The 24188-nt window shown below is 32.1% G+C and overlaps 1 protein-coding gene across 1 annotated transcript; it reads left to right on the plus strand.

The window, feature by feature from the left end:
* Positions 1–1833: 1833 nt before the first annotated feature.
* On the plus strand, positions 1834–24188 carry LOC129219422 (uncharacterized). The gene is made up of 2 exons (XM_054853820.1): positions 1834–1914; positions 23564–24188. The coding sequence occupies exons 1-2, from the start codon at positions 1866–1868 to the stop codon at positions 24124–24126; spliced, it is 612 nt and encodes a 203-aa protein (XP_054709795.1). The 5' UTR covers positions 1834–1865; the 3' UTR covers positions 24127–24188.

Raw genomic sequence — 24188 nt, forward strand, 5'->3', positions numbered from 1 at the left:
TTACAGAGGTGGGCCAAAATATTATTTTGCCGACTGAGCCAAAGTCAGCCAGTCTGCTCCTGTAATAAGTGTTTAAAAAGTCTAAAAAAGGGGACAAGTGTCCGTGTTCAAAAAGTACTTTGAAAATTGATTTCACAACGGTTCTAACAACTATTCCTAAAACAAAAGTGTTCTCAAAAAGAGGAAAGTGTCTGTGTGCAAAATGTGTTTGATTATTTGCAGTGTATAAGCTTTGAGGACATTTTTTTTAAAGCACCAGACGCAAACGTTGAAAATCGTGCGCTTCTTATCGTTATCTTGATAAAAAACGGTTGTTCCCGATAACGAAGTTTTCGGCTACTAGTTTAAAATTGTCTTTTAAAATATTTAAACTAACAACATAATTCATTATTTCATTAATAAATACCGATCTGCTGTCTACCAGGTTCTGATGTTGATGGGGATCATCATCAGAACCTGGCAACCTCACACAAGAGCACCTTCACCGTCTTGATTAACTGATCCAACTAAGTTCTAAAGATTAAATTCCTCATTTTCTGCTTACAATTACGCAACATTGTTACCAAAAATGTTGAATTTCTTTTTATCTGTAAATAAGACGTTATTCTAAAAAGTTTCAAGCTTATTTATCATTGAAATCCAACTGGATCCTCGGAGAACTCGGCGAACAATTTCAGGAGATATTAAAACGCAAAATTTATCATTAAATTCTGCAAAAACTTTTACAGCACTCAAAAGTGTATTTTTCAGAATTTTTGAAACTGTAAATCTCTGACCCCATTTTGTTAACTTTGCCGGTTGACCTTTTCTTACTTTGTTTTCCCGATCTGATTCTTTTTTTTTTTTTTTAAGCATCTTATCACGAACTTTACTATAGAATGAAATAAATAAACTAATTTGGTGATATTTTGAACCGATTTATCACTACGGTGATGTAAAAAAAAATTAAATTGGAATGGTTTTTGTTGGTTTTTACGAATATTGGCCATTAAAAATAATAAGCAGAATATTACGGAAAGAGATTTAAAAAAATAAAAGTCAAATGACTTTTAAGCGTCAACACAATGCAAAAATCATAATAAAACGATAATTTTCATCATGAATTTATTCGAAAATAGTCCAGTGCTTTTGTGGAGAGTTATTTCTCTATCTATCCGTTTTTTGACAAATTTCAGAAAGAAAATCAGTCAATATTTTGAAAAAACTGCTGGATTTTATTTAGAATGACATAGGAAAGATGTGAAAAAAATATTATACTGTTATTCCCCCCTCCCCCCTTTCTTTTAATGCCTTGAAAATAAAATTTTAGACGTTTTTCAATCTTCGGATATTTTTTCATATTAAGCTGAGTTCCCGAAATGTATTTATTTATTCATTCGTTCATTAAAGTTTAAAAATCTATCATTCTCTTACGGCTATGAACGATACTTGTTTCACAAAACGGAAGATTTCCAATCATTTTTCTCTAAAGGTCAAAATACCTCTCGTAAAGCCAAGCAAATGAATAATTAAAAATTATTTGCACTTTTACACAGTTGGATAGAAAAGTTCATATTTCATTTTTCCAAAAATTGTCGTTAGCAGATCTAACGTTTTGATCTTCGATTTAGATTCATTTTTGGGTCAAAACAAAAAATAGCCACACTGTGAAAACTATTCCATTTCTTCTCTTCTGCAAAAAAAGAGGAGGAGTTTTAGAGTCCTAGACACTAATATCAATATTTGACTGAAGGCAGGAGAGAAACCAATCAAATATCGAGTTGAAGGTGACGTCAAACGGAGGCAGAGCACGAATGGACCCTAAACATTCTTTTCGAATTCAGAAGTAGTAGATCATTTGTGCTCTACCAACTTTGCTGGTACTTATGCTTTGTATAATATATTCTCAGATTTTTTTTGCTGCTTTTACAGTAGGTAAGTATTTTTAATTTGTTGCCGATGTTTTGAAAAGAAAAAAAAATCCAATTACCTCAGAAATGAGTGTCAATAATGTCTCAAAACGAAATAGAAATAAGATTTTAAACTCCTAAAATAAGGACGAATGAGACTGACTGTCTTTTAAAAATGAAAATTTTTATTTTCCTACGAATATTTGTTTCTATTTTTACCTCGATGGATGTTTTTACTTTTATGTTAACATAAAATGCTGTGGGAAAAAAAAAAACGAATTTATTGATTCATTGTTTCGTCAAGCTCTTCGTTTAGTACTGGATGCTTAAAAAAAGAAGAAAAAAAGAAAAAAGAAAAAAAAAACACACACACACACAAACACTTCTTTTTTCGAGTGATTCAAAAAAAAAAAATGTTTCGAGGATTTAATTAATAAATACAAGTGTAGACCGAAAAGTAAACCTTTATGTTTTCTTTTTTTTATTTTAGTTACTCTTAAAATAGTCTCTCAGATCATCGTGGGTTCGTTTGAAAATTTGTATTTGTTTGTGTTTTTGAAAATATTTAAAAATAAATCATAAACACAAAATGTTACAATTTAGAAAATATAAATAAATTTTAAAGGGGCATTTTCGGATTTTCGCAAAATTATAAAAAAAATTTAACTACTTCAGTACTTCAATTCCTAGATAAAAGTTAGTTATTTTAATAGTTATTATAGAAATAAACTGATTTCAGTGCAATCGGACTAATGTTGTACTGTGCACATTATAGGATTGTAACATAGTTTTTGAAATGTGATTAATCCATTTGCTTTAATTTTTCATCTTTTACTCTATTGTCCCCCCACCTCCCCCAAAAAGAAAAGAAAAGAAAGAAAGAAATGAAAAGAAAAGCACCAAGTCATTTGTAAATAATGTTTTTTTTTTGGGACCGCAAAGTATAAAATTTTGTGAACAATGTTTTCGTACCAAATGAAATAATTTCAAAATTTCAATGGGGAACATATGGTTTTTCTGCAGAATTTAAAACCACCCAGTAAAACATTACAAACACCAATTCACTACATTTTTCGTCCATTTGTTTTAGCGAAATTGGCATTGTATATATTAATATCGCAATGATGAATAAAATTTTCTATTCATTACTTCTTGAGCATTACGATTCTTCTATACTAAATAATTTCATTGCACTACACTGTAAAAAAAATTCCGGAAAATTTACGGTAATTGTTACTGGCATCCATGTTGCCAGCAACTATTACCGTAAAAATCAAATGTTACTGTAAAATTTTACGGTTTCCTCGGTAGGCCACAGCAACCAATTGGAGCTGGGATCGCTCATTTTTCGGGCATAAATTACCGTAAAAATCAGCGATGCGTTAAGTCTGCCATTTTACAGTAACAATTACCTGAAAATCTTCCTGAATTTTTGACAGTGTACCACCTAATACATTTTTTAGAAAATGCTTTGCTTTCAAAAATAACTTTAAATCTTATGCAATAAATAATGATTTAAAATACAAGAAAATGACCCCAGAAACAATTTTGAGTTTTACTAAAAAAAGTGCATGGATGCAAAAAGTAAGAGCATGTTAATCTACAAATAAGGCAGTGAGAAGCAAAGGGATGTTAGTGGCATAAATAAAAAAAATGGAGATAACCAGTACACATGGTAGGTGAACCTCTCCTCTGTCTTGGGGCAAGAGATGGTACTAGTGGCCCTGGTAGGTGCTGCTATACAGCATGATTTAGAAAAAAAAAATTCAATGAAAGCCTACCTAGGAGCTAATCTTTAAACGCGTTTTACTCAAAACTTGAAAATGTCCACTTGCATCCCTTTGCTTCTCACTGCCTCAAATAATCTTCATAAAATTTCCCGAACTATTTTTATTGCAGCTAAATTACCTCGCGACTGGGAGCCGCAAGCTAAAGAAATGCAAGTAAAATTAAAAAATCAGTTTCTAACTTAAGAAAATTAAATTCTGTGTCAGAGGTAAAACATAAATACGAGTTTTTGACTCTAAAAGAAATGTGAGGCTGTATTTGTTTAATGTGATTGTTAATACAATGTATCTAGGTGGAATTCAAAAAAAAAAAGAAAAAAAATGTATACTATTTTTCTTTCCAAATGCATCAAAATTATATAACAAAAGAACATTTACGGTTTTAATGCTTATATTGAAAAAAAGAAAAAGGTCTTATGACAGTAGTATAACGATGAGTTTGTACAATGTTTGCATTGTAGCACGTTCGTTTCAGCAGAATTAGGAGCTTTTCCGTAAGAAAAAAAAAAAAAAAATCGTTTTTAAGAGAGTTTAAAAAGGGATGGATCAGTAATATCAGAATTTTTTAAAATGATTCTTCAATATTCATCACAAACATGGAATTGTAATTCATTTGGTATTTCTGTTTGTTTATACTCATAAAACAGCTGTGTATTTTTTAAATAGATGGGTGTACTCATGCACACGTTATACTTCGTAACCCTCTACTGCGCCCCCTGTGACTAGAGTGATGCATTACGACCGTTTTACGTTTAGGTTTAGGTACAGACACGAGTTGATATTTCGGTCACAGAGTCACAAACCTAGTTTTAAAATATGAAAAACTTAAAAAACAAAAGTCCCCCTTATATGCATCATTCTTTAACATTCAGTGCATATAAATATTTTTCTGCCGGAACTAATAGTTTTGGAAATAGAGGGTTAAACTTCGAATTTCTCGAAAATGTTTGTTTTGAATGAAAATCTGGATAAGCGAAAGTACATTTTCAAGTTGCAAAAGAAGTAAAATGACATCATGAAGTTAGCTTTTAGCCATAGTTGGAGCCTAGAGAAAAGTTGTCATTTGATGAAAGATAATAAACTGAAATATACCGCTTCATAGCCAGAGCTCGGGCAGAACTGTGAAAATGACATCCAGAGACTGCAGTTTCCAGAAAGGTTTACTGCACCCAGCTCTGTTACGGTTATTTTAGACTGTAAAAGATGAAACTGTGTTTTCTGAATTCCCTAACGAGCCATTTGGGAGTGGCTTGTGCGAAAGATAATGTATAGAGACATATAAGCAGTGCTCACAACCCCTTATAAACGCATAAAAAAGTATCGACGTTTAATAATTGTGTGTTGCTATAGCGTCAAAACTGGAAGGTTCTGCCCCGGGTGGTACCCATAGACGGCTCGCACGGACGGGCATAGGGGGCAACTGCCCTCTCACTTTTAAAAATAAAGGGGCTTTGTCCCTCTACTTTTTTCAAGTTCAAAATTAACGATAGATAAAAAAATTATAAAATTTATCGATTCACGTGTTTAAAGAAAAAATAAGTGACTTCATGAGGGTGATTTTCATATTTTCCTCAAGTTATTATTTCATAAAAAGTGAAGTGAAGATTTAAATGGAACTCGACTGTGGCTATCCATCCTGGTTTTTTAGGTCGCGTCCCGAAATTCTTGGAGGTCATTTAGCCAAAAATAACGTTAAACTTCAATTCATAAAAAAAGTCAGCTTAGGGGCACCCGCTCATCTAACCTGCCTCCCACCCACACTTTCTTTGACCCCCCCCCCCACTTTTTTGGTGTACCAGCCGCCCACGCAAAACGACTTTAAGAGTTTATAAAAGAAATGCAAAAATTTTAATTCTGAAAATTTCCCTCCTTGTATCTCGTTAAAACGATCTTAAAGGGGACCTGCAAAATAACTCTTCTTATGCGTAGTTCGTTTAATTCGAAAAATAATAAGCAACAATCAATAGGACGGGGATCGCAAACGTAGTTCGTCTTAGCACTAATTCGATTTCAGCGTGTTCGCATTGCCGGTGCTCGACTGTATAGCTTAAGTTGCATTTGATTCATTGAATTTTAAAGGAAATAGAACAAGCACACAATTCTGCGAGGCGAGAGCATTTGCACGTTTTACATAGCTTAGCTATTTCTTAAATTATTCTTTTCTTTTAATTTAAACTTTCGTTACACCTCAAAACTAAAAATGAGTTGTTCAGGAATAATGTTCGAGCTTTACCGCTCCCTTGCTAGGAACGCCACTGGTAAATGCGTAATGAAAGCACTACAAAAAAACATATTTTAATACAATATTGCATCTACGAGCATAAAATTGCAATCAACTTCTAAAGTTCTGCGTAATTACGCGAATCCATGAAATAATAATGATGATGAACATTTTGAATTATTGAATGTGGTTCAGAGTTATCTTGCCACGTAAAGTAGATTGCCATGTGAGACATGTGACCTAAAATAATTTTGCTTATTAATAGTGCAATTTTGCACACCAGAAAAGTAAAATACGCTGAACACAACCATTTGCAATTTACAGTAGGCGCCGCTTAATGTGATCACGGTTAATGTTATCATTCGCTTAATGTTATCGGAATTACGAAGCCCCGGAACACTTGTATGTTAACACGCGTTAAAAAAGTCGGATATTGTAATCAGCGTCTTCGTTTATTGTTATCATTTTTTCATAAACTTTTAATTTTTTCCCCGTTTTTGTTCCTCAATGAACAGAAATACATAGGCAAACCTTGACGAGACTAACTTTCTGTGTAGCGTTTTGAGGTTTTCAATAGCAGTTCAGAATTTTTCTAGGAATGAAGCTACAGAAATTTCGCCCCCAGTGACCACAGACTCCCCATAAGAAAATTTCTTTTGCACCTAAAACAATTCAGTCGCATTGATGTAGGACCTCCATTGTTGCCATTGCTTTGTAAACTATTAAAGAATTGTGTCGAGATTGAAAACAAAGCGAAGTTAAATTAAAATTTAAACAACAAGCAAAACCATGCTGGAAAAGATAGAAAAGCTGAATGTGCTTTAAAACTGGTTTACGAATGTCAGGGAAAACGGTCATATTTTACTTTACCTATTATTATGTGATTAAAAATTGCATAAGTTAGCTTTAAATTTTTATAATTCAGATATTTCCATTCTGTTAATTTAATTATTTATAATTTAAAACTGCGTTCATTTGAGTTATTGTGATTTTAATTTGAGGTTGCTAAAATAAATGCACCTTAATTGGAAAAAAAAATCCTTATTTTGTGTCTCCTGGATTCTTTTCGGTTATTGTTATCAGTCGGTTATTGTTATCAAATTGTATTTGTCCCAAAGTGATCACATTAAGCGGCGCCTACTGTACTTACATTCTGGACAGTTCCAGCGAATGATTTGGTCACCTACATTGGCCAACATGACTTCCTTCTATCATTTATGGTATAATCAAGCCCGTCATTTCACCCCAAAATGACGGGTCTGAATATAATGAGGCATAATCAGGTCAGTTCGCACACTAAATCCAGCTCTTATAATGCTTTCACAATTGAAGAGGTCTGTGGCTCAATACTTCTACAGGAGCTTTCAATGAGATACGCCAAGTTGAGTTGTTGAACTTCGCCGGGAAAAAGAAGTGCCCGACACGACATCATTAGATCATCCATGTACCTAATGATGTCGTGTCTATATATGACCATTGCCACCTCAGTGTACTATATCCTCTTCCAGTAACTTCTACTCGAAAACTCTTTTAACCTATTCAACGGAAGTAAGTTGTCGTAATTCGCAGATGGCACATCAGAGAAATGTATGCTAGTTCTATGTATTCCTTTTCTATATGTGTTCAAAAATTAATTAACAAAATATTACAATTTTTGTTTCAGTTTAAGATAACTCAATATTACACAAACTTTTTCACAATTTGTATACTTTCCGGTAGTTAACAGCGCACCTCCTACGCATTTCCGCACACTCCAATAGGTACGTGTACCACCAGTTGAGGGCCACTGACACAGAATATTTTCAAGGAAAAAAGAAAATGACAAAAATTTTAAAATCAAAATAGTGAATGAGAAATAATGACCTTAAAGGGACTGGGTCCATAATTTTATAAAACTTCTCCCCTCCATGTGTGAGGAAAATAATCCTGAAAGTTACATCTTAGTTTAAGTTTTGGACGATGAGCAATGAAGGAGAAAAAAAAAAGAAACTCTTGATAAAATACTTTTATCAGCCTGACAAAAACATAACAAAAAACAAAAACAAAACTTTTTGATGGTTTTGACGTCTCTTCTGAAATTAATAAATACTTCGTACTACGGATACGCCGATTAATGAGCAGTAATCTGTAACCGACCATAATCAGCCACTTTGCCTATTACTCATAATTGGCGAAATGTTGCCAATTAATCAGTCAAGAAATCTTTTAAAAAGTACTTTTTACCGTTTTTTGAATCTCTAAATAATATTATTTGAAGAAGAAGTCACGATTAATAACTTTATCAACAATGAATGTAATTTTCTGCAACATAAATATAACATGTAGCACAAAAGTGATAAAACGTTGCCTCTATAGTCCCACATGTACCACAAAAAAATTTATCCAAACTAAAAAATATTTAGGTATCCTACAATAGGCCTAAAATTTATAATTTTCTTCGAAAAATATTTTTTTTCTTAAATTTTTTTCAATGCAAGGTAAATGTTAAGAAATTATCAAGCAAAAAAATATAAACACTAAAGTAGGTAATAAGCGTAAAATATAAGTTTTGCTCTCATGCAATAATTAAGTCTTCCACATAGTACTCAAATATATGGAGTTATTATACTAAATATTTTATTTTAAGTAAATTATTTTTCTATTCATTTGAAAATATTGATTTGAAAACGCTATCGCTAATAATCTTTGAACTTGATACTTTATTTAAATTTACATTTAATTTTTAAAAAAATGAACAGAAAAATCAATTTTTTGAAGAAAATTATAAATTTTAGGCATCCTGCTGGACACTTAAATATGTATTTTTTAATTTTGATGAATGTTTTCTTATTTTTTTTTTTGTGGAGCGATGCCCTCCCCCCTCCGCCCCCTTTCAAAACGGAAAGCCGATTTTTTTTATCGCATATCCTTCCCCCCCCCCCCCTTTATATCATAATAATTATAAAAACGAACTCTTGTTGACCAATACGTATGTACCCATTTGGAAAAAACATTTTTTGGAAATTCGAATTTCAAGTTGATAAAAGTATGGTAGACTGGGATTTTTTTTCAATGATTTTTCTAATTTTAATATTTTAACTAAGGAAATTTTAGACATTGCGTGTTTATGAAGCAGTTGATGGAGTCGAAATTGGTATATCCAGTTGTTGCTCAGTTTGTGTTTTTAAGAGTCAAAAAAATTATTTTTAAGTCCAAGTCGGTTGCGTAAACTTGCCCCGGACATGGGGCACGTTTATGCATATTTATTTTGATACTTAACGTGGTTCTGTTAGTATTTTGAACACAATGTCTTACCATCGTTATAATAAAGCAAATTATTACAGATTGAATAGAGTGTATAAAGTTAAAGTTGAAGAGGCATGAGACTATGTGATTGTGAGCTATATAAAATACGAATGTGTAACTTAATTAAAAATTAAATGGTCATTTTCAAAACTAAATAGCTGGAAATACTAAAAACGTTTGTGACAGTTTGGAGTGAAAAAAGTATCTGGTTCACGTTTAAGTAAGACACAGTAAGAACATGAGTAAAGGTGCTCCGACGTCAACGCGTAAACTTGCCCCATCGCCAAGTTTGGATTTATTTTGAACGTGCGAAAGAATTTAATAACATTTTAGTTCATACAAATACAATTCTCAGAAAAGAATAAATTCTGCTAATTTTTCTATATGTCGATGGCTAAGGTGTGATACCTCGTATCATACTCTCTAATATTGAGTTACGAGGTATCCCACCTTAGCCATCGATTTGTTCTTTCTTAACTAAGTATTATTTATTCACAATAAGCTTCAAAACGTTCAACACAAAATTTACTGAACTTGTTAGAAAACAGATTATTCTTTCCTCATGCTACACCAAAGCTCGACTGATTGTTCTCACTTGACTGTTTTTGATGTTACGCTGATTTTATTTTCCTACCAGCACCACCGTCGCGTCGACCGCCCTACGATGCTGCTCCTCTTGCGAAAACCGTCTCCAGGTTGCGTCCATATCCTACACACACACACGCATACACACACACGCCTACACACTCATAACTGCGCACAGACACAAACACATATGCCTACATACACACACACACACGAACGCCTACACACACACACGCGCGCGTACACACAGCACTGCATACACAACACGCACACACATGCATACATGCACACATATACACGCACCCACATACATACGCCTACACAAACACACACGCGCATTCATACACACACACGGTCGTGATTGCGAAAAACATAATTTGAATTCAAGATGCTAAAAATTCAAATTAATATAATTTTTTTTCTTTACAAACACTGAAGTAGTTTTATTAATTAAATATATTTTTCATCACCCGAATGAGTAAATAAATAACGAAACAATAAACAAATAAATAGACAAATTAATTAATATATGATAATTTTTAAATGAGTGAATCAAATAGTGAATGAACGAGGAAATAAGTGGATGAATGAATAAGAAAGTGAAATATCAAATGAAGGAATGTAAATAAATACGTAAGTGATTTGATAAATGAATGAATAAATAAGTGAAATATCAAATGAAGGAATGTAAATAAATACGTAAGTGATTTGATAAATGAATGAATAAGTAAGTGAAATATCAAATGAAGGAATGTAAACAAATACGTAAGTGATTTGATAAACGAATGAATAAATAAACGAAATGAACTGCTTCACTTTGCCCCGTGTGCACTTGACAAATTGAAAATCAAATCATGGCTGATATTAACTAAATAAGTACTTTTCTCTGCATCACTCCACCACTTAACGATGTGTAACTAAATCAGTACTGCACTAAACATCAGTAGTTTTCAATTAACACTTAAAAAATTACTACCAAGAATTTTATCGTTTTGTAATAACATATTATTTTTGACCCGTATTCCCTTACATGTACCTGTGATATATATGACGTCTTTCCCACTTGAATACTTTCACTGATATTTCAGCCTTATTGCGCCAAAAGAAGCCTAGATTCAGTAATTTTTAATTACGTTGCTCCAAGTGGAAAATTAAGCAACGAAGATTTAGCCAAAAATAATCATTGTTACTTTAAAAATTGAATTTGAAATTATTTTTGGCAAGTACTTTGACTGTAACATTTCTTAATTGTACCAAATAGATATTTTCTAAAATCAGCAGTCAATATCGAAAAAATGTTTGCGAAAGTTTGCATGCCATGTTAGCTAGGTCTCGTCTATTGTCAATTATGATTTCGAAATATTAGCTTGAAGCAACAGAAATGCAGAACAAATTTTTTAAAAAAATTGCATTCACGTGCTTGAGACCAACAGGAAAGTTCTCCACTTTTATGAAGGAGTTGAGCTATTTGTCAAACAAGACTCGTTCTTTCTCATTTCTTGTAAACAATAGGAGTGATAAGATCAGTATTGTTTTCACTTTTATTTTCTTTAATAAGCTCACCGGAAAGGTACTTAGTGTCACAAACCAGAAAGCGTTAACTACAAGTTATAAAAATAACAGAACATGACGGTTCAAATTCAGTCTATCAGTTGTTTTACTGCTTGCATATATACTTATTATGTTTTGTAGTAAGTTACCGCCCTAAAGCCAGGGCTAAGGCAGAAATACTTAAAATACACCGCCAGCTCAGTTATCCGAGGACTGCAGTTTCGTGCTTTTTAGCACTCATCAACCCGGAATAGGAATCACATGAGCTGGAGGCGAAAAATCTCTTAAGGGAGCCAAGAGAGCCAAACAAACTGGTAGCTAATGCAGAATTAGCAAACCAGATGAGCGACTGCAGCAATGGTGCGGTTCAACTCAAAGGTTGATGGCAAAGCTAAGGTATTTTGCAGTAAGTTAAGCACGAAACTGCAGTCCTCGGATGGAATAACTGAGCTGGCGGTGTATTTTAAGTATTTCTGCCTTAGCCCTGGCTTTAGGGCGGTAACTTACTACAAAATACCTTAGCTTTGCCATCAATCTTTGAGTTGAACCGCACCATTGCTGCGGTCACTCATCTGGTTTGCTAATTCTGCATTAGCTACCTGTTTGTTTGGCTCTCTTGGCTCCCTTAAGAGATTTTTCGCCTCCAGCTCATGTGATTCCTATTCCGGGCTGATGAGTGTTAAAAAGCACGAAACTGCAGTCCTCGGATGGAATAACTGAGCTGGCGGTGTATTTTAAGTATAATTATTATGGTTTGTTGCTACTTAGAAACGGCTGTATCTATTTAGGAAAAATAAAAGGTGATTCATATATGAGGCAGTGAGAAGCAAAAGGATGTAAGAGGCAAAATTAAAAATTTGGAGATAACCAGTACAAAGGGTAGATGAACCTCTACTCTGTCTTGGTATCTGCTGTAGGTGCTGTTATATAGCATGATTTAGAAAACTTTTCAATTAAAGTCTACCTAGGACTTTATCTTTAAACTCGTTTTGCTCAAAACTTGAAAATGTCCACACTGTTAAAAATTTTCCGGAAAATTTACGGTAATTGTTACTGGCATCCATGTTGCCAGTAACTATTACCGTAAAAATCAAATGTTACTGTAAAATTTTACGGTTTCCTCGGTAGGCCACAGCAACCAATTGGCGCTGGGATCGCTTACTTCTCCGGCATAAATTACCGTAAATATCAGCGATGCGTTAAGTCCGCCATTTTACAGTAACAATTACCAGAAAATCTTCCTGAATGTTTAACAGTGCACTTACATCCCTTTGCTCTTCACTACTTCATATGATACGCTTTAAACCAAATAATAAATTCAAACCCTTAAGTGAATGTTCAAAACAAAACTCTTATAGACACTGCTAAAAATGAAAACTTAAAAATTATGATAAGCTAAAAAGTCAGTTCAAAGGATTACAGGCATAATTATTAAAAACTTGAGTAAAAGGCGGCGATAGAGACAGTAGTAGAGACCAGTGCTATGACTGCTAGAAGCCGTTAACCTACATCAAATAGAAACCTTAAGCACCGATTTTAATTGAGCTATATATGAAGCAAGATAATCGTGAAAGTGAAGGAATTATTTCGATTCTCTAATAGCTTAAATCCTTGGTAGAGATTGTTTCTGCGTTTTACGATTATACATCATTTTGGTTCACTAACTGTTTTGACGCGAAATGTACTTACATTTTCTATCTCTGAGACTAGCCAGATCCAAAACATGTATGCAGAGCTGCATACAAGAGGACATTAATTACACGGAAAATTAAATGAGTATGGAATTTATTTTAGGATTCACTTTTCCTTAACATTCATAAAAATGAGTAGGCCCGTGTCCAGGATTTCATAAAGGGAGGGGTTGAAACTTTTTGCCTTTGTAAATTTCGTTGTCTAAGGAAAACTAACTACGCGTGTTGAATAGTTCATTTTAGTTCAATAACTAGGCTTTTTTTTTTTTTTTTTTTATATACGTTTTATGTTTTTTTTTTTTTTTTGTTAATGAAATCTTATTTGTACAGTTGAACATTTTGTAAAAGCACACATATTTCTTTTATGCCACCTAATGCTAGTTTCTTTCTTTCTTTTTTTTTCTTTTGTTTTTCCATCAAATAACATTGAACAGGAATTTAATGAAAATAAAAATTTTATTTAAAAGAAATTGCTGTTTCGCATAGAAACACTTTTCTAATGTGTGAAACGACTAATTTTTTTCAAGTACTTAGAAGCGAAGGTTCTTGGGAATCCTACAATTGAGGAAAATGCTAATTGTTAAACATGTGGAAATATTAAAGAGGGTGAATACTGTATCAGAGTTTAACTCTAAAATTAATTAAAACTTAAAATACATTTTGGAAAATCGTTTAATGATTCGTTGATTTTTTTTCTTTCAATGGGAGGGGTTTAACCCCTAAAACCCTCCCCTTGGACACGGCTCTGAAAATGAGACCATTTACTTATTTATTCATTTGCAGCATAAGAAAAACAAGGAAAAAAAAATCTTTCATATCCTGGCATTTTAATTCAAAGTAGATAAAACTGCATTTGGTGCTTGCTTTTTAAAAGTTATTCATTATGATGGGAGAATTTAAAATACATAGTCATACGAAAATTGACGTTGGCAGTTTTACGCTCCGAACACCTTCACATTCCGACATATTTATTAATTTCATAACGATTTAAATGGATCACCACTCGTTTGTAATGCAATTAGGCGGATTCATATAGAACACTTTTTAATGAATAGTCTGTAGACACCTCAAGCTCATAATTAAATTACCCTCTTATCAACCAACTTTACCTGACTTGACTGTAAATCATTCCTGTATTTACTTCAGCTCAAAATATTTTCTCTGAAGTGGTAAGTTTTTCTTCCGTTACTTACGGAATTTCATTTTCAGATGTGTCTGGAAATAAAAGGAAATGACTTTAGTGAATTTATGAATCTAATGAATTTATGAACTTATTATTATTTTATAAAGTTATATAATTTCTTTTAAAATTTAGAGAACGTACTTCATATTCATGTCAACTTATTTGCAATTCGTTTATAATACTATTTTCAGTGCTGCTAGTATTGTGCTTTACGTTACTGATGTCTATTTTGATCTATGATGCAGAGAAACAATTCTTGAAAGCTTGGACAACGTCCAATTGCATGCGTTAACTTAGTTTTATACCCAACAAGCTGAAATACTAATAGTCAAAATGGCACACACATACTTATCATTACAAAATAAATTTAACCAAAGTAGCATTGATTACATTAAGCTAACTATGTGATTAAAAGTAATTCCCCTTTTTCCTTTAGAAATGACGTAATGTTTGTCAATTAGATTTTTGTGCAATTAGAGGATCTCCCAAGGTGATGCCTAAAGCAAACATTTAGTCAAACTTTTATGCACGTTTTAAATAATTATGAGGAAGGCTGTATTTATAATTTATTAAAATGAATATTAAAATTTGGATTTGGTTAAAGAAAGGGCTTTAATAAGATGAGGCTTTGGTCAAGAACTAAACGAGCCTACTTGCATACATACCAAAATCTAACCATTAGATAAATATTTTTCTCTATTGACCCTTTAGGCTGAATGCTAGTTCAAATAGATAATTTTAACAATTAAAACTGATTTCAAAAACCATATTATGCCTCTCTTATGTTTAAAAAACGAATTCTTAGTATAATAATGATATCAAATTCATTCCTTCAAATTTTTAGGCACAATGATTCAATGAATATTAACTTTTTCCTAGAAACATTTTGAATCTAGTCATTTTGTCTAGTATTTAATTGTACAAGTTCAGCACAAACGATTCTTCTGAAGAGAATTACAGAATCATGTGCCCCCAACGAAGAGTTTTGAATCTGAATCTGTAAAAATAGCTAAACTAGAACTTTTACATAATGCGAGGCCGTTGATAGAGCCCTTTCGAAAAGTTTTTAATTTCACTTTGTCGTTATCGCCACTAGAACACCTAAGTGTCAATTGAAATTTTTAGCAAAAATTTAGTTGGCTCAATGTTTGTACTTTACATTTAAAAGAAATAATCGATTCCATGGAGTTTTTATAGCATGCAATTTACAAAGCAATACATTGTAAATCGAGATTAAAAATGATATTTTTCAAGATTTCTAACATACACGTAAAAAGAATTTCAATCGCAAAATTCGATGTAGAAACAAGATACGTATGCAAAAATGGGTACTACAATAGTACCGATAAAAGGACACACTGTTTAAGAGACATTCGTGGAGAAAATACATGTTTTTATAAACGGATAAGAAATACTGAATTTAGTAAAATCTAAGGCAAAATTTTTGTCCAAAACCTAACAGACAAAATATTAGTTTAAGAAGTAAACTAAAAGAAAAAAAAAATATGCATTCTAAAATACTTTCTGAAACCTATTTATGTGAATGCCCTGGGTTAAGCGTTAAAAGATAGTGCTTGACTCTAAACAAGCTTTCTACGCAAAGCTTGAAAAGTGTCCTTTGTCATTATGATTTGCAATATATTGCTTGCAAAAAATTGCATATTATAAAAACCCCATGTAGTAGATTATTTACTAGTAGATTTCATGTAGTTACAAAAAGTTGCGCTTTCTAAATTTGCCAAAATTTTCATTTTTTAATGATCATTAAGTATGTGTAGAACAATTTAGTATTTAAGGTCCAATATTGTGTGAATTTTTTTTTAAATATTAAACTAAACTAAGCTAATAGACTAATGCATGCCTCGACTCATATACTATCTCCGAGGAAGAACACCTCCGTTTAAGGAACAAAATGTCCGCAGTGTTCCTTATTGTGAGGCTCTACTGAAGTACCTACTCATTTATTGTTTTTCGAATTTGATATCAATTTGCTCGTTAGAAATCACTTTTGATGATATGAGGCACTGAAGAGCAAATTTATGTAAGTGGACATTATAAAATTTCGAGTAAAGAGTTTTTAAAGTTCAGACCTTAGATAGGCTTTCATTATTTTTTTTTTTTTTTAGAAATCATGCACTGTTAAAAATTCAGGAAGATTTTCTGGTAATTGTTACTGTAAAATTGCATCGCCGACGCATCGCTGATTTTTACGGTAATTTATACCGGAGAAATAAGCGATCCCAGCGCCAACTGGTTGATGTGGCCTACCGCGGAAACCGTAAAATTTTACAGTAACATTTGATTTTTACGGTAATAGTTACTGGCAACATGGATGCCAGTAACAATTACCGTAAATTTTCCGGAAAATTTTTAACAGTGTGCTGTACAGCAGCACCTACCAGGGCTACTAGTACCATCTCTTGTCCCAAAACAGAGGAGTTCACCTATCTCACTTAACCTAAAACAGTTCACCTATCATTTGTACTGGTTATCTCCAAATTTTTAATTTTGCCACTTACATCCCTTTGCTTCTTACTTCTTCATATGTAACAAAATAAATCCGTATTAATTAGGATATAAATTGGAGCATTTTTGTTTATCAAAAACTTTCGAAGTTCTGAAACTGGTCAGTCTTCATTGCTTGAGATAAACAGGAGGATTCCGATGGGAGGTCGCTGTGACTTCCCAAAACGTCCTTATTTGGAAAAGTTTCACTGATGATTCAGGAAATTTTGAGGCAGTATTGCAATATTGCAATTACTTTTCATGTTTTTTTATGAGACCTAGGGTATCATCTCATTAGATGCATGCACTTTTTTTTTCTTTTTGTTACATTCGGTAGAATTTCGGAGTTTCATGCCGCAAATTGAGAATTCCCTCCCTCCAAAAATTTAGGTATGGGGCCTGAGGATAATAGAGGTTCTACTGTACTTAACTACCGTAATATATTTTACAAAATAAATCCCTATTTTTTAGAACTTAAAAGCGTTTTTCTTTTTTCTTCATGTTTGTTGCAATTTATAAAAAAAAAAAAAAAATGCAAACCATTTTTATGTTTTAAATTTACTGCTTATGTGCTTCAGCTATGTATTTAAAAAAAAACAGTTGTCATGATTCTTCTTCCTAAATATTTATTCACTACAACCGTTGAATAGCTACAGCATGCATTGAACCGAAAATAATAAATATTATTGTTTCGATTACATCACTATTATGCAGCAAAGACAACTTTATCAGAATTTATTGTCGAAGTTTCTCAGTATTTTTCACTAAAACATTTAAAAACAACAATGATTTTTTTTTTGTAATTAATATCGTGTTAAGTTGAAATTAATACAAACATACTCTTAACTAAAGTCTAATGCCAGTTTTGTTTACCAATATTGTGAAACTTATTTTTACGAGAAATAGAGTGCATGAATTTTTTCTAATCTTTAATTGCTCTCATTTCTAACAATATTTCTTTAGCTACATGGAAAAGAGAAAAAATAAATTCCTGGTTCCTAGAAAAATGGAAGATGACAAAGAGGAAACTCATACGGGTTTTGCGATCTTCTCAATAGGGGTGACAATGCCAGTAAGATTGATCGAAAGCCTAGATTTCGGTTTTTGACCTTCATGCGGGAAGTCCCTCTCTCGATTAGTGTCCCCTAAGCAAATCAATAATTAGAGTGAAGGATTACAAAACCTTTACATTTCAAAAGAAGGTCATGTAGGGCTCAATAAGACTAGATCGCTCACCGGAGATGATAGTGGTATGTCTCAAAAATTTGAAAAGAAAAAAACAATGATGTAATTGATGTAACATCTTCATTTTTGCCACGCATTTTATGTAACTTATGCGTACTGGCATATAAAAAATATAACCAAAGGTGATAAATCGTTAAAATTTCAGAGTGTAGAAGAATCATTTTCGAACTTTAATTGAACACGATTCATTTAAATGAAAAAATATCATATAAGCTTTGTGCTACAATATGATTGAAGTGAAAAACCAACGTAAATAAAGCACAAATTTTTTGAAGAAAATACAGCATGTAGCTATTTCAAGGCTACAATGGAGCCTCTTCATCAGTGCAAGAAGCTCACCAACACAATCGAAAGACCGCGACTCGCGAGAGAGAACCGAACAAGTTCTCTCTCGACTTTCAGTTGTGTTGGTGAGCTTCTTGCACTGATGAAGAGACTCTAGTGTAGCCTTGAAATAGCTATATGCTGTATTTTCTTCAAAAATTTGTGCTTTATTTACGTTGGTTTTTCACTTCAATCATATTATCATATTACTCTCTCTATTATCTAGTTTTCTGTTTCGAAAACCCTTCAAAAATTCCTTGGTTATTTTTAAAAATTCCTTGGCAAAAATATGTGTATATATTACTGTGTAATTATTAAGAAACAGCTGCGTTGTATGGTTTACCTCGAAAATAAATGTTGTGCGGAATGACGCATGTTCTACAATCAGACTTGAATAAAAGAAAAAAAAGTCCAACGCATAAAAAAGAGCAATTTTGACTCAAGATTTAAATTTAGTCCTCTTAGACTTTTTTTTTTAAATTCCAAAAACTTAGTCATTCCTATTAATTAGGCGTGAACACTCCGTTTCACGGATTTTCTGGCAAAAATTCCATAAGGGGTGAAGAAACCCCTATGTGAATTCCTGAGAATTAAAAGATTTCTGTGTCAAATTTGGCAAAGATCCGACTTGAACTGTGGATACACATACACAAATCAACATCTATTCTCCTATGCATATATAAAACGTTTCCCTTATCATAGTAACAGAGTCTAAAATAAAATTCCATTTTTAAATTGCAGTTATTCAGAGAAAATACTTTTTTAAGAAATTTAATATAGTATAGAGAAACGTTGTCGAAAGTCAATTATGACATCATAATTTTCGTTTTCGAAAAACATCAATAAAATAAAATAAAATTAGAATTTGTTATCTGAATTTTCGGCTAGAACATCTGCGCTGAGAACATCTACTTGACTAAAATTAATCCGTTCTTATTTAATAGACGAAACTTTGCACACAGTTTACAAACTGCAACCTTCTTACGTCTATTTTTCTCGGAACTAAAATATAAACTCTCATCGTAATTCGGAAAAAGGGGAGAAGGAGAGCCATCTAGTGGGATATTACCCACTAGAGGAAAAAATATGTTGTGAAAACCGAAATTCTAGCTAATTTGCTAACACTTAAAAATTATGATTTCGATCTTGTACAGTTTAAGAAATCCAGCAAATATCAAGGTAGGTGTCGCTGGTGTGCCGCGCGATCTTGATTTCTGACTTCACTGATAACTCCACCCCTTTTCCGGAAGCTGCAGTTTTAAATGGTTTTAAGGGGGTCCGGGACACATTTTGAAAATTTTTTTATTATATACTTTAGAGTTTTGAAATTTTTTGCACTGATTCACCATTTATTTGATAAGCAAAATCATAACATAAATATGAAAAAAAAAAAATTTCATTTAAATTTAATTAGTTCTTTAAAAAAAATGGGGTCGCTTTAAATTGCTATAACTCAAAATATTCTTCATCAATTTTCAATTTTTTTAAAAATAAATTACGCACAAATATCTAAGCTTTAATTTTTATTCGGCGATTTTAAAAATATTGATTCAATAAAAAATAAAAAATATTTGAAGAAAAATTTTAAAAAATTTGAAGATACTTTTTTTTTAAAAATCATAATTTTTGCAATAAACGTTTTTTTCAAATTCGTCGAATAAAAATTAAAGTAAACTGTTTGTAAAAGATATGCTCCAAGTTTCATTACTTTATCTTCATCGGTTCCTGACTTATAAGAGTTTGAATGCAAGAAATCGGGAAAAATTGCATCATGGAGAAAAACGCGTTTAAAGTTTTAAAGTTAAGTACACATTACTTAGGTGCATGCAACAAAAATAATTATATCTTTTGTTCTATTTAAAATAGAAACAAGATTCAAACGTAAATTTAAGCAGAAAAAAACGGAGTAATTTTTCACATGATAAAAAAAAATTGCAAAATTTGACGATTTTTGTGTCCCGGACCCCCTTAACCAATTAATTACGCAATTTTTTTTTTCGTGCTTAGTTTATTTATTTATTTATTTATTTATTTATTTATTGTGTTTATCTTGTGTTTCAACCATCAAAATGGTTTCCTTTAGCAGAAGGAAACAACCCAACTGCTTACTATGATACGTTTTTTCAAACAATAAGCAATAATAATAATAATCATAGCTCTTTAAAGTAGAACGCAAATTAAAAGATTTTAACTATTCTATTTCGATAAAAGAAACCCGCAGTTTTTTCACCAAAATCACGTTCATGAAGAAGTTTTTTTTCCGGCTCAATTTTTGTTTACTTCAGGAACAAAAAAAAACTAAAAATATCTCAGCACCTTTTCAAGTCTTTTTGTGAAAAAGTTTTTTCTCTAGCGTTATTGGTGTTTATGATAAAAAGATTAGAATTACAAACGTTAGATATTACAAAAACGTAAGAAAAGACTTTTAAAAGTACAAATTTACAAAATTTCAAGCATGTATTCCTTGGTGAATTATAAACGTCGTTGATTGTATTTTTCCTTTTAGCACAAAAGTTTGTAATTATTTATCTTTCCTTTCCGAAAATAATGTTTAATATTTTCTGAACTGCACGAAAACAGCCTTAAAATAATCAAATCAGAAAACATTTTCAAGCACACATTCTACTTGGAAGAGTTTTTCTGATAAAGTTTGCTGCAATTTTCTTGCTTTTTTTTTTTTTTTTTTCTGTGCGCTCGATACCTCAATTAAGAACAAAAATATCGACGTGAAAAGATAAAAAATGGAATGCTAGACTGATGTGATCTGATAAAAAATTTTGTTTCTGAAAAAGCTCTTGAATTTTTCTTTTTGAGCAATCACGATTGCTTATTGCTCTCACTTGACTGTTTTGATGTCCTTTGATTTTATTTTCCCACCGCCACCCTGTGCACCATCACCGTCGACCGGGTCCTCACGATGCTGCTCCTATAGCGAAAGCCGTCTCCAGGTTGCATCCATGTCCTACACACACGCGCATACATACACAACTACACGCACACATACACACACACACACACACACAAACATACACACACACACACAAACATACACACACACACAAACATACACACACACACATACACACAACTACCCACACATTCATGCCTGCACACAGACACAAACACATATGCCTACACACACATACACATACCCCCCACACACATTCATATACACAACTACCCACACATTTATGCCAGCACACAGACACAAACATACATGCCTACACACACATACATATACCCCTACACACAACACACATAACCTCCACACACCAACGCACACGCCTACATACACACACTCGTGATTGCGAAAAACATAATTTGAATTCAAGATGTCAAAATTCAAATTATTATTTCTTTTCTTTTTCTGAATCAGGTTATTTCCTCCTAAGTTATTAGTAGTGACCGGCACACAAACCCACATATCGGTATTACTAACTTTTAGAAATGATCGTATTTTTTTATTATAGTACTCATTTATCCGATATATTACTTTGCTCTTAACAATAAATTTATGCAAAATTGATTCTACTTTTATGCTTTACCTAGTTTTGGTCATTTTATTCCGTTTAAATATATTTTAATACCTTATATTTTTAACTATAAGTAAACAAAAAACCATTTCAATTCGCAATTTAATCCAACTTCACGAGGTTGTTGGAATGTTATGCAAATTCTAGAATTCAAAATATTTGATTTTAACCATCGATCTGTTCAATTCTCAAAATCCTATTTAGTTTCAATTTTCAAATCTCTAACCAAATATGATATTTTGAACATTTATTCAATAAAGGAATGCTCGATCCCCAACAAACTAAAATGCAAACAAAAGTTTGACTATCATATTAAAGTAGATATTATCGCATCGATATCTCAGAATCTTAAAAGCATTTTCTTATTGATATTTATTTACGTTCCCAAGAAAATATTCGTAACAGATATATTTGGAAATCATGTCTAAAAGAAAAAAAAAAATGCATTTCTCTAAAACAGTTTTCTTTATTTTCTTTTTAAGAAATGAATTGCCTGAAATTGAATCCTACGAGATTATTCTAAAAGGCAAATGTATTTTGTTCAGAAGAAGAAACATTTCTCGGAATTTTTAAATATCGACAAATCATTGTTTTCTGCCGAAAATTGTTTGTGTAATCTGATAACACACGATTCGCAATCATATTTTAAAGTAAAATTAATTTCATCAATACCATTTGCCACCTCATTGGCTTAGTGTCTGCAAGGCGATGAAATTTATTGTTTAAAACCCCAAAACAACAGTCAGTTATGCCTTCAATTTTAAAATAAATCGATTGAGAAACGAAATTGTATGTAGATCTCGATTTTTAAGTTCGCTTTTTTTTCAGCTTTAATTACGTTTTTCAGTAATTTCAAAGCATTTTCATTAATGGTTAAGATTTTTTTTTTTTAAATGTTTTGTTGCATTCTCTCTGTATCCATTGCTGAGAATTCAGGTTTTTTTCCTTGTATTTTTCCTGTTTAGAGTTTTACTATTAGCTTTTCTTTTATTTTCTAGACCTCTGACTGATTTTTTTCAAGTTTTTATGCTGGGCCAAAATAGATCGTCATTTTTAGGCTAGGAGATATTTTTATTACGAAATTTTTAAATAAAAACCAAACAGAAATGATAAGTCCTATTATACTACTAAAAAAAGTATAAAATATTGCTCATAAATAGGAACTTGACAAACAACTTGCATGTAAAAGTTTGAGAGAATATAAAGACACATCTCAGCGCTAGGAATGAAGAACAACTAGTGTTGCTTCTTGAGCAGAGCAATGGAAATGCTTAATATACATTACTAAGTGCTTGGGGTTGCTCTCTAGCGGATTCTGTCAAAATATGTTTTAAAATTGTTTTCTGATGGTTGACAGAGAACGTTGTATCTTTTTCTCGATTTGGGCCAAAGAAAAGGACTCAAGGGCCAAAGTAACCCGAGATTACGGTACTTTATTGTAACATTTAACTTTTTCCAACTATTTGTATCTACTCCTGACATTACATCAAGTTGATTTGTTTTACAAGATCACTTAATCGAATTTTAAGTAGTTTTACATAGTATTTTCAACAGTTTTTAAATAATTGCATTTTTTCGCTCAAATAGAAATAAAAAGTTTCTGATATAATTCACTGAGTATTCTTTTTTTTACACTAAATCAGTATAGATAATTCGAGCTAAGGAAGTCGGATTAACGAGAGTAATTAATTGAAACATATTTATTGTATTTTTTACATAATGTAACTCTAAATTTTAATTTTAATTTTTTCTGTTTTTTACTAGGCAGCGGATATGAACGCAAAAGTTACTCAGATAATTGGTTGCATGATTCATACCTTAATCCAGAAACAGAAAATTACCAGATGGATCCACGTATAAAGGAAGACTTCAACGCCTTATATGACTACCATGGTTATCTTCGGCTCAACAAAAATCCGAACATCGAAGATATTTTTTATGAAGATGACGGCAGACAGTTTCATGGCCACTTGAAAAAATCCGATTCCAGGCCCAAATATGATCCTGGATGGAAGTTCATAGGTTTAGGGAAACGACCTCACCGGAAAGATCGAATTTATTCTTACAGCATTGATTCTACAGGCAGTGATATAAATCCCCTATTAGGTATATCGACTTTAGTAAACTTGGAATTCTTTAATGCAATTAAGGATGGGATTGCAGACGCAAAAGAAGCTATCAAAAAAGAAGATGCAATGCGTAGGTATAGTAGCATATCTGATGGCCATACAGATGGGTATAGAATTGGTAATAAGCATACCTTTTTGGGAGGAAGACAAAAACCTATGTACGATCCTGGTTGGATGCTAACTGGACTGGGAAAATGACGTGATTTGTAATGATTTGTAATTCTGAAGTATTTTTTCTGTTGTCTGTTACTTTTGTGCAA

This window comes from Uloborus diversus, chromosome 3 (assembly GCF_026930045.1).
Source record: "Uloborus diversus isolate 005 chromosome 3, Udiv.v.3.1, whole genome shotgun sequence".
Taxonomy (NCBI): domain Eukaryota; kingdom Metazoa; phylum Arthropoda; class Arachnida; order Araneae; family Uloboridae; genus Uloborus; species Uloborus diversus.

Coding starts and splice junctions, on each gene's coding strand:
- LOC129219422 (XM_054853820.1), top strand. CDS start 1,866: ATGCTTTGTATAATATATTCTCAGATTTTTTTTGCTGCTTTTACAGTA. Junction 1,915..23,563: donor TTTTGCTGCTTTTACAGTAG/GTAAGTATTTTT, acceptor GTTTTTTACTAG/GCAGCGGATATGAACGCAAA.